Source organism: Sceloporus occidentalis, unplaced genomic scaffold, assembly GCF_023333645.1.
Source record: "Sceloporus occidentalis isolate IW3139 unplaced genomic scaffold, rSceOcc1.0.p SCAF_4, whole genome shotgun sequence".
Lineage (NCBI taxonomy): Eukaryota > Metazoa > Chordata > Lepidosauria > Squamata > Phrynosomatidae > Sceloporus > Sceloporus occidentalis.
Window position 1 is genome coordinate 71,491,174 of NW_028316984.1, and position 17,528 is coordinate 71,508,701.

A 17,528-nucleotide genomic window follows, 5' to 3' on the forward strand; every position below is an offset into this window, starting at 1 on the left:
TTGGGGAATCTAATTGTTATTACAACAGGGAAAATGGGAAACAAAACATTGCCATCTTGTGGACAATATATGAAAGTGTGAAGGAGAAAACAACTAATTTTGATGTCACACACTGTATAATGTTACACACTATATGAATGAAACAGTATAGCAAGCAACCCTTTCTTTGTGTCTGAAATATTTTTCATAGCTTTAGAATCAAACTCTTAATTCATATCATCTTACAAATGCTGAGTATTTTGACATATTGTTATCTCCTTGCTCTGTAATGCAGATGTACACTCTACATACAGAAACTGATTTCTATTCCTAAGTTTTACCTATTGCACTCATGAAAGTGTGCTGTGAAAATGAAGGAAATCTGAAACAGAGAGGATCAGCATGAAGTCTGACCATTACTGTTTATCCTCTATGACTGGGATGGGGAAGGAGGACACAGACATAATGCAGGAGCATATTTCTTTTCTAAACCATTAAATATGGATGCTGCCAATTTGTTTAACAAAAGAAACTTTGCGGATGGGGTAAATATTAACAATTAAATACACAAACTAATTATTAAATTGGATTTCTCAAAAATGTAACCATATATATACTCGACTGTAAGTCGATCTCATGTATAAGTCGAGGACAAGTTTTGGGGCCAAAGTTATGGATTTTGGAATGATCTGTGGATAAGTTGAGGGTAAAACTTTCAGGCTCCTCAGGTCCATGGTGGCTCTTCAGTGTTTCCCTGGCATTGGACAGAGACTCTTTCTCTGCCGCAGCAAGTTGCAGCCATTTTTTCCCCTTGTAGTGGGGTTAAGCAGTCACGGGTGCCCTCTGGCCCTCCAATCCTGCCAAGAAACCTACTTTTACAGTAGACTCTCCGTGGAATGGAAGCTCTTTACTGCTAGCCCGCCCACAGTTGTGTGCAGTGGCCAGCTTGTCTTCTCACAGAGGGTGAGGAGGAGGAGGGGGTGAAGAGTCAGTTGCAGGAGATCCAAATATAAAAGGAGCTGAGGCAGGGAAGGAGGGAAAGTGTGTCTCTCTATGGGTGCACCCATGCTGGACTAGGGAAAGTAGGGAAGAAGGTGTGTGCATGTTTGTGACTGGATCAGCTGTTGTTCTCTTAGAAATAAAAGTCGCCCTGCACTCCCTCTGCTTCCAGCAGCCCATTCCCAGGCATGGAAGGAAAATGGAGAGGAAACTGTATATGTGTGTTTGTCACTGAATGAGCTGCCATCATCGGCATTACCACATTGACACATATATAAATCGACCCAGGATTTTGGGGTCAATTTTTGGGCATAAATTTCTTGACTTATAGATGAGTATACATGGTAGTTATACTGCTACTTAAAATAAGTGAGGAAGAGGAAAAGATAAATATTATTAAGTGTAGTTAAAAACTCACTATCAAAGACTCAGAATGAGCATCTGAACAAAATCTTCTGAGCCAAGCATTACTGCAGAAACTGTGAACATTTGTAACAATATTGATTTAGTTTTGACACATATATCAAATCGAAGAGTAAGAGAATACTATTTTCTTTAAATGTATAGTTATTTAAGGATTTTTTAAAAAATATATGAATTTTTAAGTATATAAAACTTACAGCAAAGAGGGAGGAAGAAAGTGAGGATGAACATCCCAGAGAGGTGATTTAGAACCTTGAATGAGGGAATTATTTTCTATTAAAATACAGGTCCTTTGAACATGTTCACAAGGTTCATTTCCAGTTTGCAAATCATGTCTTACTGAGAGTCAGTGTTATACTGGCTACCTATATCTATGTAATACAAAACTAAATTACCAGATTAAAATTTACATTTGATAATTGTACAAAATACTGTGCTAGCACACATTTAATGATACCAGTCTTTTTGGCCAGACAAGGTATGAGTGTTCTTGGAAACAAATGCTACTTACAGGAGTTTGGATCATCATGGCCCTTTGATCTCTCATTGTTCTCACAATATCCAAGGGATAAACAGGCTGGCTACACTCAATAAGACACATAGCTGTTTCCATAGTGATAAGAACGCCGGTTCGTCCAATCCCAGCACTGTAAGATTAAAAAAAGATGACTACTATGTTTATCATATTTAATATTTTTAAACATGTAGATATGTACATATTTTACAAAAATCCATACAACTGAATATATTTTGATTTAGGTAAGTCTGCAATTCCCCCCAGCATAACAGCTGCCAAAAACAGCAACAAAAAAACAACCTTGCACAAAATAGGCAAATATAATTCCTAGGTACACAGCAAATGTTTTGTCAAACATACTATGACAGAAACTGTAAACAGTATTTCCCCCAACACATTCATTATAATCCAGACACACTAAGAGTAATGACAGCATGTCACAGTTTCATTGAGAAATGCTTTGTACTGTACTGGTTTCTCACAAATTCATAACTTCAGTACAGGAATACCTCTATCAAAAAGTCTTTGACAAAGAGCTTCCTTTTTATGCCCCCAACCCTCCTTTTCCTTTTTGTCCTGTTTCTTTAACAGCATTGGCACTGGAAGGATGGTGAAGGAAGGGTGGAGAAACAGAGATTTTTAGTGCTTGGTCTAAAGTAAACAGTAAGACCTGGAGGCACAGTGGTTAAATGCCTGTACTGCAGCCACTCACTCACAAACCATAAGGTTGCGAGTTCAATACCAGCAAAAGGGCTCAAGCTCGACTCAGACTTGCATCCTTCCGAGGTCACTAAAATGAGTACCCAGATTGTTGGGGGCAATTAGCGTATACTTTGTAAACCGCTTAGGGAGTGCTTAAATACACTGATAAGCAGTATAGAAATGTAATTGTTATTGCTATTGCTAAATGAAAGCTTCAACTGGGAACAGCATTCTGCTCTAGCTGATCCTACTGTAGCTGGGTGTGTCTGTCTACAACAGACAAGCCACACAGCAACTAACTACAGAATCAATTACAGCCTTATCGCATGAGAATAGAAAGCCAAAACAGATTGGAAGAGTAGCAGTGTCTGTTTGGATGCCATTGCAGCAGTTCCATTCTCTTCCAGAAGGAGACAGTCATAAAGTGTTTCTTTTGTCATGCTAGAAATATTTGTTAGGCAAAAGGCATGCTTTCACGCTACAACAGCATGCGGAGAGGCAAGGAGAAAACTACTACTCTCCTGATCTGTTTCGGCTTTCTTTTATCATGCAATAAGGCTTGCTGAACAACATAACAGAGAGAAAGGGGGAGAGAGGGCAGATAAGTTTGTCTTACTAACTCCCTCCAGCACTGTAGTTTGGTCATCAAAATGGAAAACATAAAAAGGTGGATGCTATTGAAAAGTCATCCCTAGATACCTTTTGGAAGAGTGGTCTTTAGAAAGTTCAAAATGTTTTTTGACTACTTATGCAAGGATGATTTAAACTGGTGTTTATACCACATCCATGTATTGTTATTTTTGTATAGAAAGTTTGTTGAAACATACTGAAAGGCTGTTCTTTTTTTTGTGGTATACGAACCTATCCCTTTTCCTTCCATGTTATTTCTCCCTTTGGTACCAATTTTTCTGTTGAAGTAGTCATCTCCAGGAAAACACCTACTTTGTTAAGTGAGGTGTTGTTGCATTTCACTAATATAGTAGTTTTTAAAAAAGTAGGTGTGTTAGTTTATAACCAAGAAAGCTCACACTAAACCAAAAACCAGTCAATCTTAAAGGTGCCGTTATATTTTTTTAACCTCCACTTTTCCCTCCCCTTCCCTTCCTCCTTTTTATGTATTTCACCAAGATCATACTGAAAACATTTTCTGTTTTGTGAAGTCGAAGGCTTTCATGGCTGGAATCCATAGTTTTTTGTGGGTTTTCTGGGCTATGTGGCCATGTTCTAGAAGAGTTTCACCAGCATCTGTGCTGGCATCTTCGGAGAATGCTGACTTGGAAGAGAGTGGGTATGTATATACTGTGTGACCCTGGGTAAGGAGGAGTGATTTGTGTTTGGACGATAAATTGAAGCACCTAGACCGGGCTCTACAGGAGAATGGTTATTCCAGCTCAGACATCAGTAGAGCTGCCAGGCCCAGAAATACCCAGAGGAGTGAAGACAAGCAACCATCCAAAGGGAAGTTATTTTTTTTCCATACATCAAAAGAGTCACAGACAGAATAGGAAAAGTGATAAGGAAATACAACCTCCAAATGGTTTACAAACTGACAAGAAAATCCAGCAAATGCTACGCTCAGCGAAGGACAAGAGAGACCCACTCACAGCCGCAGGACTTTACCACATACCATGCAGCTGCAGACAAGTCTACATAGGGGCCACCAAACACAGTGTCCAAACATGAATCAAGGAATATGAGAGACACTGCAGACTGGGTCAGCCAGAAATATCAGCAGAACACATTATAAGCCATCCTGGGCACAAAATGCTGTTTGAAAACAGTGAAATTCGGGACCATGCAAACAACTATCAGATCAGAATGCACAGGGAAGCCATTGAAATCCCCAAACACTTGGACAACTTCAACAGGAAAGAAGAAACCCTTAAAGTAAACAAAGGCGGGGTACAGACCGCCGCTTTGCGGCGGTCTGCCGCCGCCGCCAGTAGGTCCGCAGGGGAGCCGGAGCTTTCAGACGGCCCGACTCCCGCGCGGACCGAAAAAGAAGCTCCAAAATGGAGCTTCTTTTACCGTCGCGTTTGCGACGTAGCGAGGCGCCAGGGGCGCGCTCGCTACGTCACAAGCGGCGCGATGCGTACGGACGCTCAGCGTTCGATACGCAAATACGCAAAGATGGCGGCACCCATGTGGAAGGGGCGCCGCCATCTTCTACGTATAGGATACGTACTAGGGTTAGGGGGGTGCGGAAGCACCGCCCCTTCCTAACCCTAGTACGTATTCTATACGTACTAAATGGCGGTATGTATCCCGCCAAAGTTTGGCTACCAGTCCTGCAAAATAGCAAAATCAGCACTCAGCAAATGAGAAACCACCTAGGGTCAGGGGCTCTCCCAGTAGGCAAGGATCACCAATTAGCAGAACCTAATCCTCTTTGCATATCCTCCCACCCTGAGGAGGCTATCAACAACAAAACAATTCACAGATTAACATGGGAATCACTCCTCCTCACCCAGGGTCACATAGAGAGTGTGTATGTGTGTATACACATACACACACACATACATATACATACCTGCTCTCTTCCAGGTCAGCATTTTCTGAAGATGCCTGCCACAGATGCTGGCGAAATGTCAGGAATAAACTCTTCTAAAATATGGCCACATAGCCTGAAAAACCCACAAAAACTATTTTCTGCTTTCTAAATAGGATCTTAGAAATTTCTGAACACATTGCTGACCAGATTGTGTCTTAAATGTCAATAAAGAGTTGTGATACATTTTTTTTATTTTCTTGCAAAAATCATACACAGATTACTTTAGGAAGATTCCTGTTTATACATGACCACATCACACAATGTGTAATCTCCTAGGTCTGCTGTTGTTAGACCAATGCTTTATATACTATTAGTCTATTAGGAAGAATTTCAATTAAGAATAACAAGATGAAGTCAGCACATTCTAGAGGACTACAATGCAAGCTCAAGTGTCTGTATTATAATTTAAAATGTTTATATACATGTGAGAGTTTTTTACATAACTGTTGCTGTTTTGTTTTAATCAGATACAGAAGTCTTGGTAACAAATTAATTTGTGCTTCTGTTTAGAAGGTGGCATCAGAGGGTACCTCAAACACTGCTTATCATTAATGGCAAAGGGAATAAAGCAGGAAGGAATCAAAGACCATTCAGATGTATTCACCTGTCCAAAGGCATGACTGTTTCTCCACCAGCCTATACGAACCAACATTAGACCATGTCAAAAGCAGAAACCACAACATAACAAATAGGTCTTGATGGCAGGAGCAAGAGATCAAAGTTACAAGCACAGGGGGAAAAAATGAAGGAAGAACAACATATTGATTTCAGCACCAGCAGGGTCTACTGTTCCCTAGTCTGGGAAGAAAGAGCAACAGATCATAGCATAAGAAAAAAACCTATTGAGGACACTATCAATAACATCCTGTTCCTAGCTCTGGTCATTACACTTTGATGGGGGGGGGGGAATCTTGTAGGAAGGGGCTCTGAACACCAACAACCTATAACAAAGGCTAAAGAACAAAAATCACAAGATCTCTTTAATAAATTGTATGTAATCCAACAAAGGCCATTCTTTCCACAACTGCTTCTAAGGGTGCATTCCCACTACAAAATAAATTGAACTGCTGATCAGTTGAAATGACCCTTGTTCCCATTTGAAACCAGTTCCTGTCGCAATGTGATTGATTCCTGTTGTGATAAAGCAAGGCAAACACACACACACAAAGATTTTTCCAGACACTAGTTTCTAAGTGGTTCTTTTGAAAAGAACTGATTCCGAAGAGTGTTCATCAAGTGGGAATAACAGATTGGAATCACATCATTCTGGAGGGGAGGGAGTAATGGCAGAGGGGTGTTTACCATCTCCTCAGTTTTTGGGAGATTTCACACACACAAACCCCAGTGCTGCCTTTTTGTTTGTAGTGTCACCTATGGGTGCATTTTAAAAAAATACATAAAGAGAAGAATCGATTCATTGATTTTGAAACTACTTGCAAAGGCAAGTAGTTGCTAAAATGATGACTCGATTATTTGATCATTTTAAAAAGAAAACATTCAACACACCGTACCTTGCCTTGTCTTACTCTTCCTCCTCTTCCTGCTTGCACTGCACCACACTGCCCCGTCCTTGTCCTCCTCTTCCCCCCATGCCTCACCTTTCTCTTCCTCCTCTTTGCACTGTGCTGCACTGTCCATCCTCCTCCTCCTCTGCCCCACCGCACAATCTTGTCAAGAGGCCCAGTGCCTGACAGCACCAGTGCACTCCCCCTACTCAAAGCCCGGGCTGCTGCTTATGTCACTCATGATTGACATACATTTGAAGCGGCCCAACTAGTGGGGACGACAACCGTGCCAAAAAAGAAGCAATTACATGGGGCTAATGAAAAGATCTGCTTTCATAGTGGGAACGACAGACCTTTTGGAATTGATTAGCAACACGGAGCAAAGGCAAATCGCAAACTGGTTTAAAGTGTAAGTGAGAATGAGCCCTAAGAGTACATGAATGTATTATAAGAACAATCAAAAGAACCATACAAATAAGTATAGTGAGTGGCTTTATGCCCTCTTTTGGGCTGGCAGATAATAGGTCTTGAAATGGGTGGAAAAGCTCCACTTGATGCCATAAAGAGAGAGCAGAGGCAGAGAAGCAAGATTTTTTCCCCCATTGCTTTCACCATCACTGCTGCTGTGTGTCTTCAAGTGCTTTCTGACTTAATGGTGACCCTTAGGTGAACCTATCATGAGGTTTTCCTGGAAAGTCTCTTCAGAGGGTGTTTGCCATTGCCTTCCTCTGAGGCTGGGAGTGTGTGACTTGACCAAGGTCACCCAGTGGGTTTCCATGGCAGAGCAGGGATTAGAATACTGGTTTGCAGAATTACAGTCCAACACTCAAACCACTACACCTCACTGGCTCTCCTTAGGTCTCCCTCCTACTCTGCTTCATTGTTCTCAGCTCTGGGATATACCATGGGGCTTTCTGATCCCTGCTAAATGAGAGAGCTTACTTGGAAGTGATTGCATGAATTTTTAAATAACCATTCCAAAAATTAACAGAGAAGTCTACCATATTACATAGAAAAAGCCTCAGAGCAATCTGGAAACCATCTGGGGTAGACCATTTTGGTAAGTCTTCTACCTTCACAGACAGGAGGAAATGGTTAATCTATATTTCAGCAGGAGATGATATGACCACAACAAGAAGACAATTCAAAGGTCCCCACCTTCAGCGCATCCTCCATTTGTACAGCTAATAAATATAAATCCCAAGTGTACCTTGCTACATGTGTTGGATCAGTGACATTCTGCCACAGTTGCTGTCAATAGCAGTCACAAAGTCCTGAGCAACTCTAGGCAAAGTTGTCTTATCATGGATACTGATACTTCCTAATACTAACAATTTGTGGGTCTTCAACACTGTGTCCAAGATTACATCTGTTTACTCAAGTAAGAAGTCTATTGGGCATCAGAGCTGATCCATGCAGATGCAAAAAAGGTAGGAGAGAGACTGGACTAGACTATGTGGCTCCTAGCAGAAACTTCAGTACAATGAATTTTCCAAACTAAATATGACTGATATTAACAGTTTTTGGCCTCAGTACTGTAAACTGAAACTGGCCATGAAAAGAATGGTTAAAATTTTCACTAATATTTAAGAACCAACGTATAGACTAATACATGCTTTTGAAAATCTACTCCTTTTCAATATACCAAACACGAAAAGCTGGATGATCACATATGTCCCAAATGTCACATCACTAGCAGGGACAGGGTAACAGAGTAAAAAACAATACTAGAGGAGGAATGTGAAAACTGTGAGTTGCATCTAACCAGTGTCATATCACTGACAGAATACTCTTTGATTGAGCAGATGCTTGGGTGAAATGAGGAGACAAGTGATTATTCCTGATTCCCTTGCCTAGCTGTGATCCTCAACCTTTGGCCCTCCAGCTGCTTTGGACTTCAATTCCCAGAAACACTAGCCAGTATGGCCCACAGTGAAGAATTCTGGGAGCTGAAGTCCAAAACATTTGGCGAACCAAAGAGTGAAAACCCCTGTTCTAATGGGATTACAAAAAGTCTGGACAGATTTTGAAGGAGTGTGTACAGAGCTGCATGCAAGAGCACAATTACTGAAAATCACCTGTTTTCCAGCTTCCGTGAAGGAAGCCTCAGTTGAAAAAATGAACATTCTGCTAGGAAAGTAACACTAATTCGATGTAATAGTTTGCATACAGGTGGCAAACTGCAGGTCTGTGTTGAATAATGCAATGCATTTTTGTTACGTATCTCAGTAGCAGACACTTTTTAAAAAATGAATGTTTCAAAGCCACATATTTCATATACATGGTTATTATAGCTTGTTAAATAGGTTTCCTTCCAAATCTTGTCTTGTTACATGTATGGACACAAAGAGACATATTTTTGTGAGGCGTGAAAAATATGATTTGAGGCAATTAGGCAAATCTGTTTTTATCCAAGGAAAGGCAAAAGAAAATAGTAAATAACTATTTCTTTTAACAGAACTATGTGTGAAAATGAAGAATGCAATAAAGTGAAGTAACAATGTCAATTAAAAACATGGGAAAGAGGCTACAGCAAGTTCTACATGTGAACCAAATACCTGCAGTGAACAACAACTGGTTCTTCTCTGCCAGCCCTTTTTTTCCGGACAAGGCATACAAAATCCAGGAAATCACTGGAATCGTCAGGAACCCCGTGATCAGGCCACGCGATGTACTGGATTTGAGTGAGCTGACGGTTTTCATTTTTCTAGTAAGACAAAATTTGATCATAGGCAACTGAATATTTAAATACATACTATACAATATTCTTATAATATTTCAATATAGTCTTACCTTTTAAAATCAAGCCTATCTCTATTTTAAATATTTGGATTTACTCATCACAAAAATCAACATTCTCATGCTTCACATCAGTAGAATGAATATAAAATCATCAAAGAGAATTGTAACAGGGAATTAATTGAACAAGTGCACTATGGATTTATAAAATCCATTTCATGGTCTACATGCATGAGGTGAAGGTAATCTGAGACATTATAAAAATATCCTTTAAAGATATAAGATGTGTTAGCCATTTTGCATATATAGTAATAGCATTTACATTTCTATACCACTTAATAGTGAACTTAGCACATATATGTAAGGTAACAGACGATACTGAATTTTATTGCATCAGGTTGTAAGCTTTTTCTTCTTAGGAAGAGCACTGATATACCATTTTAGTGTATTCTATTTCTATGTTGACACAAATAAGTTGGCAGAGAATCACTTGTTGCATACAGAAAGCAGAGAAACTGCATTTTTCTTATATTAATCTTTGCACCAAAAACTGCTACTGATTTGATTATTCTAATGTAATCTGCCTTGAGTGCCAGTTTTGGGAAAATGGTAGGGTAAAATAAAGATTATTTGTTTGTTTGATCAATACCCCACCTTTCTTCCAAAATGGGGCTCAAAGATTAAAACAAAATAGCTAAAACAGTATAAGATAAAAAATTATAAAAAGCATTACAGAATCAATTAATAATATTTGATGATGATGATCCCAACCACCCCTGTAAATGGTGAATTCATTAACAGAAAGATGCTTAAATGCTGACCTCTGAAAATGTATTACAATTTGAGTATCCCTTATCCGGAATTCCTAAAGCTGAAATACTCCAAATTCCAAAATTGTCCACATGGGTGGCTGATATTGTAACACCTTTGCTTTCTGATGGTTCAATGTACACAACCTTTATTGCATGCAGAAAAATACTTAAAATATTGTGCATAAAATTACCTTCAGGTTATGTGTACAAGCTTCATACAAAACATAACTAAATTGCATGTTTAGACTTGGGTCCTCTCACCAAGATATCTCATTTTGCATACACAAATATTTGAAAATCCCCAAAAACCCAAAATATGAAATAACTCTGGTCCCAAGCATTTCAGATAAGTGATACTCATCCTGATTGCATTTTTGTTTTGAACAAAAATATAATGATACAATGAGCCATTTTACTAGGGAATCTAAAAAAGAATAGTAAATTTAGTACTGCTACAATGAAATTTTGCAGTGAAATGAGTTTTAATTTCCAGATTTCAAGATAAATCATACTGAGATTCTGTAGCTCACCTCCAAGTTATACAATGTCATCTCTCTGAAGACATAAGCAGGATTTCCTTCTTCTGAATGGCAAGTGATCTGGAAATTCCCATATGAGGAGCTTCCACTGGGCTCTGGCCAGTACTGATGACATTTGACCTAAATTCAACAGGGTTAAAACAAACTCTCAGATTTCAAAAGCATTTTATTGTCCCAATTTTTGTGGAGTGATTTCCAATTGCTGCATGAAACATGCATTAATTTTATAATTCATTATAATACTTCCTTTGTTTATGTAGTTTACTACACAGGATACCACTACTATATCAGACCCTTAAAAACTGCATGAGTTTGTTGATTTAAAATTATCATCTCCATACTGATGTACTGCTGTGCCCATGGAAATCTATCCAGTATCTGCTGCAAATGTAATAACCCCACACCATAATGATAATAATAATAATAATGAATGAAAAGAGCCAAATAACACAAAACCAGTATGTGAAAGAAGAATTATTTGGCATCATATCCTAGACCTTCTAGAACAAAGAAAGCCACACTTTCCTTAGCCAATGGAAGTCACTATGTATTCACAGCTGACTTTGTAGTTAGGTTCCCAGAATATACAAACATCCCCCATCCCAAAAGCAATTATGTTTCTCTAGGCTGGTGAATGCATGGCTGGTGTGGTTTGCTATATATATAGTAAAAGTTTAAACAAAACAACTGTTCTGTGCACCAAGGCAACTTCTCCTGATATCAAAGGCCACACTACTCCTACTGCAAGTAAAACGATTTATGTATTTATTTAAATTATTTGTATGTCGCCCCCCCAGTGCACCACAGCTCCTGAGTCAATGCATAAAAGGTAAAATATTTAAAACAGTACAGAAATAAAAACGTTAAAAACAAATTAAAATGCAAATGTACAGCTAAAACAGAAAGAGTGGTTTCAAATACCAGAGGACATACAGTACAACATGGTTTTAGATGCTTGGTAGAAGCTCAAAACAGTTGAGTGACAGTCTTTTTTTCCTTAGCAAGGAGTTTGACAGTCTATGATTAAAACCTTGTATATTCCTCACACCATCTACACTAGTCAGTTTCTACTTACCTACATTATAATTTTCTTAACTGAACAGTGATTATTTCACGTTTAGTTCCCCATATTTATCTTTGGAATTTATCCCTCTGATCATTTTTAGGTTTCTGCAATGTTTAAGTAATTAATCCATTTTAGTATCAGTATTTATTTTCATTTACTGAACTGATAATACCTCCCCTCAGAAAACATCTCAAAACAGCTAAGAAACAATAAAGTTTCAGCAAAAGAAAAGAAAGTAAGCATTAATACAGCAACTATAACAACTCTCTTAAAATCTGTTTAAAATAGAACAGCTTTAACAATATTTCTAAAGGACATGGGAGAACTGCTTAAATACATTTCCAGGGAAACAGTATTCCAAAGAAAAGCTACAGAGAAAATATGAAATCTAGTCACCTGAAAGCATGCTTCCTGAAAGTCCAGAATAAGAAGCTAAGCCTCTCCTGAAGACAGAAGGAGTAATATTGTTGGAAGTTGTGTTTCCACAGAAACACTAGATTGAAGTTCTTTAAGTATTTAAAGGTTATCCCACCATTCTGAACACACAAACTGCTAACTAATAAACTTAAGAGCAGCAGTGCTTTGAACTCTCTAGACAATTTTCTTCAGGAACTTGTTAGTTGAGGCTTGCCAGAACAAGGTGTTATTCAAAGGCAGCCCTATGTAGGCCTAGAAATTAAATACATAAATAAATAAAATTTTAAAATAATATCCAATATATTAATACATTTAATTGCAAAGTTTTGTGCATAGAAAGGAGACTTTACTGTAAGAACAGTCTCCTCCCTCCTTAACTGTCATCCTTCGGCCCATGAGGGAGAGAATAGGCTGGCCCAGCTCCACCAGGGCTAGCCTGAAGAAGAAGAGCCCCTCCCTCCAGTCCACCTGCCTTGGTCCAGGCCTCAGAGGGAGAGAACAACCACTGGACCTCATCCCCTTCCCACCACCATTCCCTTCTCCTTTTGTGTCATGTCTTTTTAGATTGTAAACCTGAGGGCAGGGAACCGTCTATTATCCCCTCTGTTGTAAGCTGCCCGGATTCCCAGTGATTGGGCAGCATATAAATAAATCCTATTATTATTATTATTATTATTATTATTATTATTATTATTATTAGGTTTCCTCTCTGTTTTTGACTGTTTCAGCACAGAAAGAACTAAAGGCACATTACTTTGTAGGAAGTAATCCAACAAGCTAAAAACATTTTGTTTCATAAAAATGTTTTTGGATTTTCTTATATTTTAGTTGATCTGGATTGATACAGTAGATTTTCACTGACTCTTGAGGGCCAACATGGTATAATGGTTTGGGCATTGGACTAAGACAATGGAAGACCACAGTCCGAATCCCATTTCATCCATGAAAACCCAATTGGTGATCTTGGTAAGCAACACTCTCTCAGCTTCAGATGATGGCAATGTCAACCCCCCTCTGAAGAAACTTGCAAAGAAAACTCTATGATAGGTTTGCCTTTGGGTTGCCATAAGTTGGAAATGACTTGAAGGCATGCAGCAATAATGTAAATGTGTAGGCAAGGGATCAACATAATAGAATGTGCACTTTTAAAAGATACAGTTGAACAAAATCTACACTGGTATAAATTTGACTAGTTATCACAGTGTAATATATTAATCAGAGAAAGAAGATATTTCTGTAAATTGGTTGCATTGTAAAAAATCAGCAACTGTGATCTTTTATATATTTCAAAAAGTATTTAATATATTTTAGCTAATATTTTTGTATATTCCTTATGTTTTTAGAAGCCCTGAAGAAGTTGTATTTGTGACACAAATCCGGGCACTCTGGCCAGAATCCAAGTGAGTGGCTTTTTTGGCTTTTGCTTTTCTTTCTGACAGTGGAAATAAGACAATTCCTCCTCCAGCACATATATATCCTGCTCTGGAGCTCTGTGCAACACAGACTCTGGGCTGATCTGAGGAGGAGACAAAAGTTTACACTGGCAGTCAAGGGCTAGTACAATGTTGCTTTGGGCCCTCTAAGTACAATTTCTCTCCTGTTTTTTGTTTTTACCTATTTGCCCATATACTCCAATTAAAAATCTGTTTCAGAGGAGCCTGTAATACAGTGTGGAAGGTAGCTTAAGAAAATTGTAGATGAAGGAGAAGAAGGCTTGTTTATGCCACCAGCTTCTGAAGGGAAACTAATTTAGCTTGAGAGAACTGATAGGTCAGCACCGCCTCCCACTATCTATGGGATTACTTAAGATCTGTGTGCCCTGAGGAATGTCAGATGTGAAGATACCCAGTCCAAAGAGCTTATTTTAGCTGCTGAGGAGACCATCAATCTGGTAGAACTACACTGTATAACTTCTGTTTCTTTGTTTCAGTGTTCTAAAATTTGTAAACTGCCTTGTGTGTCTTGGTAAAAAGACCATATATAAATACAATGTGTTTAATAAACATTTTAATGACACAGAATACCAAAAGAGCGGTATGTAAAAGTTAAGTTACTTGCATTAGATTTCCTATTTGTTTTAAGAGTTAAAACTGTACACTAACTTACTCTGCCCCGTTCCACTTGAGTGGTTAACATAACAACCATAGATGAACCTTGTTCCCAGGTCATCTGCCAAAAATCAGGACATGTGTTGGGTAAAGGACCTTGGCAAGCAATGTATTTATTTATTATACTGGAAGAAGGGATTTCCATCTAAAAAAAAAAGGCAGAATATGTTTAGTAATTTCATAATGTAATCCTGGGAAATAACAGGTTCTTTGAGTGGTCCACTATTAACCTCAGGAAAGGACTAAAAAACTGAACAACTAATTGTTGTTATGTCAGGAATGGACTCTTCTAGAACATGGCCACATAGCCTGAAAAACCCACAAAAAACTATGAACAACTAATTGCCAAAGGTAAAATTCATGATCAATCATCAAGACAATTTCTTCCTCTAGCTCCAGCACAAAGTAATCTATAGGAGCTTGGAACTATATGTCTTCTATATTTGAGATCATTCATACATAAGTTGACACTTTAATTATTAGTAACATAGAAACATCCAAAACCTTCTCAAATTCTGGAGAATGAGTTGTCACCACTCCTTTTGGTGTTCCCCACAAATTTGGAAAGCTACCTCTGCAAGATCTTTTCCATCTATATTAGAACTGCAGCAACTTGTAACAAACTACAACATATTGAAAAAGTTTCAAAGGAAATTTTAAATGAAATAAGATTCTCAACCTTTCTGACTCGCAGAGTCTGTATTTCTATGGTGGAGCCCCTAAGAGCCCTACCCTATGACTTAACAAGTTAATGATGTTTAGGAGTATATGTAAGAATATATGCTTATTTTAAAATTTCATTCAATTTTGATTTGTTTCATTGTTATGGAGCAGCCAGGAAACACCTGGGAAGTGCACACGGAGCCCTAAGGGCTCCTCGGAGCACAGGTTTGGAACCCCTGGGCTAAGCTATTTCATTCCCAACTATACAACACATTGGTTTTTTTTGTTTTTTATTTATATACCGCTATCTTCTAGCAAACCGAGATCTTCTAGCAAACTGGAGACTAACTGAAAGAAAGAAGTTGGCAGTATGAGCTTTTGTACATTTAAGTCTACTTCCTCAGAAGCATTTGGGGTAGACTTAAATAGATTTCTTAAGGAAGGAGACTTAAATCCACGAAAGCTCATGCTGCCAACTTTTTTCTTTCAGTGAGGCTCAACAGTGCTACAAGATCTCTTTTAATATTGATTTTAAAGCCTAACATGGCTAGGGGGCAGAAAGGCTGGATTAGGGCTGGGGCAAACAGATGCCCAGTCCAAATCCAGCCAGATTCCACCCCAAAAAGGAGCGGATAAGATCCGCTCCTTTTTGGGAGGAAAAAAAAGCCACCCCTTCTCACAAAGAGCCAGCTTTTCCCCCAGAAGAGCCGGCTCTAGGGCAAGTGGCATATAAATGCCACGCCTCCAAGCAGAAGAGAAGCCGGCCAGCATATAATCGCCAGTCTGGCTTCTGTATAGCTTGAGGACATGGAACATCTAAATGCCATGCCCCCAAGCCAGTCCCAGGCTGGACAAAACAGGCTGTCTGTTTCAGCCCTATATCTTTGAATTATACGACACATAATTACATGAAGGGAAACTGTAATCACCAACTCACATTTATGTAATTTGCATTGATGTAATCATCATTACTCTTTAAAATGACCCGTGTAGCATCATCTAAAAAGAAAAGGCAATTAAAACATCTGTTAATTTTATAACTGGCAACATTTAATGAAGTGTGTTAACTTACAGACATATGATACTTACAAGGCGAAATGTCTCTGTATCTATTTTTGGAAAGGTTCTGAGGTAATTTGGCACAAGACATTGTCATCCCAGGCTTCTTCCTATAAAGTTGCTAAACAGAAACAGATATGTCACGTAATAACAAGCAGAAGATGAGTAATAATCTGAAAGTACCCTGCACAAGCAGAACAGCGGCACATTAACACAAAAACACTTTTTTCTGCTTGCAAACACGTTGCTAAAGAGAATGATGTCACATACTGCACTTTTGCAATATGTTTTCAGCAAGGTGGAGTTTATTATGCCTACAAACTGTGCTAAATATGTGAAGTTGAAGGCTTTCATGTCCAGTATCCATTTTTGGTGGGTTTTTCAGGCTATGTGGCCATGTTCTAGAAGAGTTTCTTCCTGATATTTTGCCAGCATCTGTGGCTGGCATCTTCAGAGAATGCTTGCCTGGAAAGGAGTTGGGTATTGTGTGACCTGGGAAGGCAGGAGGGATTTGCATATGTATTGTTCTGTTGCTGATGGCAGGCCTCAGGGTGGGAGGGTCTGCAAAAGAGGATTAGTGTCTGCTTGATTAGTGCTCATTGTCTGCTGGAAAACCCCTGACCCTGGCAGATTTCTCATTTGCATTTGTTGAGTTTCATCTTGCTATTTTTCAGGACTAGCAGCCAAACCTTGTTTACTTAAGGGTTTCCTCTTTCCTGTTGAAATTGTCCAGGTGTTTGTGGATTTCAATGGTTTCCCTGTGCATCCTGACATGATAGTTGTTGGCATGGTCCAGAATTTCAGTGTTTTCAAACAGTATTTTATGCCCAGGATGTTTTGTAACATGTTCTGCTACTGCTGATTTTTCTGGCTGGCCCAGTCTGCAGTGTCTCTTGTGTTCCTTGATTCTTGTTTGCACACTGCGTTTGGTGGTCCCTATGTAGACTTGTCTGCAGCTGCATGGTATGCGGTAAACTCCTGCAGCTGTGAGAGGGTCTCTCTGGTCCTTGGCTGAGTGAAGCATTTGCTGGATTTTCTTCATCAGTTTGTAAACCATTTTAAGGTTGTGATTCCTCACCCGTTTCCCTATTCTTAAACTTCTCTTCTCCAGGCTAAACATCCCCAGCTCCCTAAGTCATTTCTTATAGGGCATGGTTTCCAGGCCCTTCACCGTTTTAGTCACCCTCCTTTGGACACGCTCGTTTCTCAACATCCTTTTTGAACTGTGGTGCCCAGAACTGGACACAGTATTCCAGGTGGAGCCTAACCAAAGCAGAATAGAGTGGCAGTAATACTTCCCTTGATTTAGACACTATACTTTTAGTGATGCAGCCTAAAATTGCACTGGCCTTTTTAGCTGCCGCATCGCACTGTTGACTCATGTTCAACTTGTGGCCTACTTGGACTCTTAGTCTCTTTCAGCCAGGTGTCACCCATCCTATATCTGTG

The 17,528-nt window shown here is 39.1% G+C and overlaps 1 protein-coding gene across 2 annotated transcripts in view; it reads right to left on the minus strand.

The window, feature by feature from the left end:
* LOC149313985 (tyrosine-protein phosphatase non-receptor type 4) overlaps positions 1 to 17,528 on the minus strand; it is a 155,102-nt gene that overhangs the window by 9,983 nt on the left and 127,591 nt on the right. For both annotated transcript variants that reach the window (XM_089520313.1, XM_089520312.1), the window contains 6 exons: positions 16,110 to 16,200; positions 15,958 to 16,019; positions 14,356 to 14,502; positions 10,758 to 10,886; positions 9,235 to 9,383; positions 1,913 to 2,048 (listed from right to left, as the gene is read on the minus strand). In XM_089520313.1, coding sequence (XP_089376439.1) covers positions 1,913 to 2,048; positions 9,235 to 9,383; positions 10,758 to 10,886; positions 14,356 to 14,502; positions 15,958 to 16,019; positions 16,110 to 16,200 — 714 coding nt within the window. The remainder of the gene's footprint in view (positions 1 to 1,912; positions 2,049 to 9,234; positions 9,384 to 10,757; positions 10,887 to 14,355; positions 14,503 to 15,957; positions 16,020 to 16,109; positions 16,201 to 17,528) is intronic.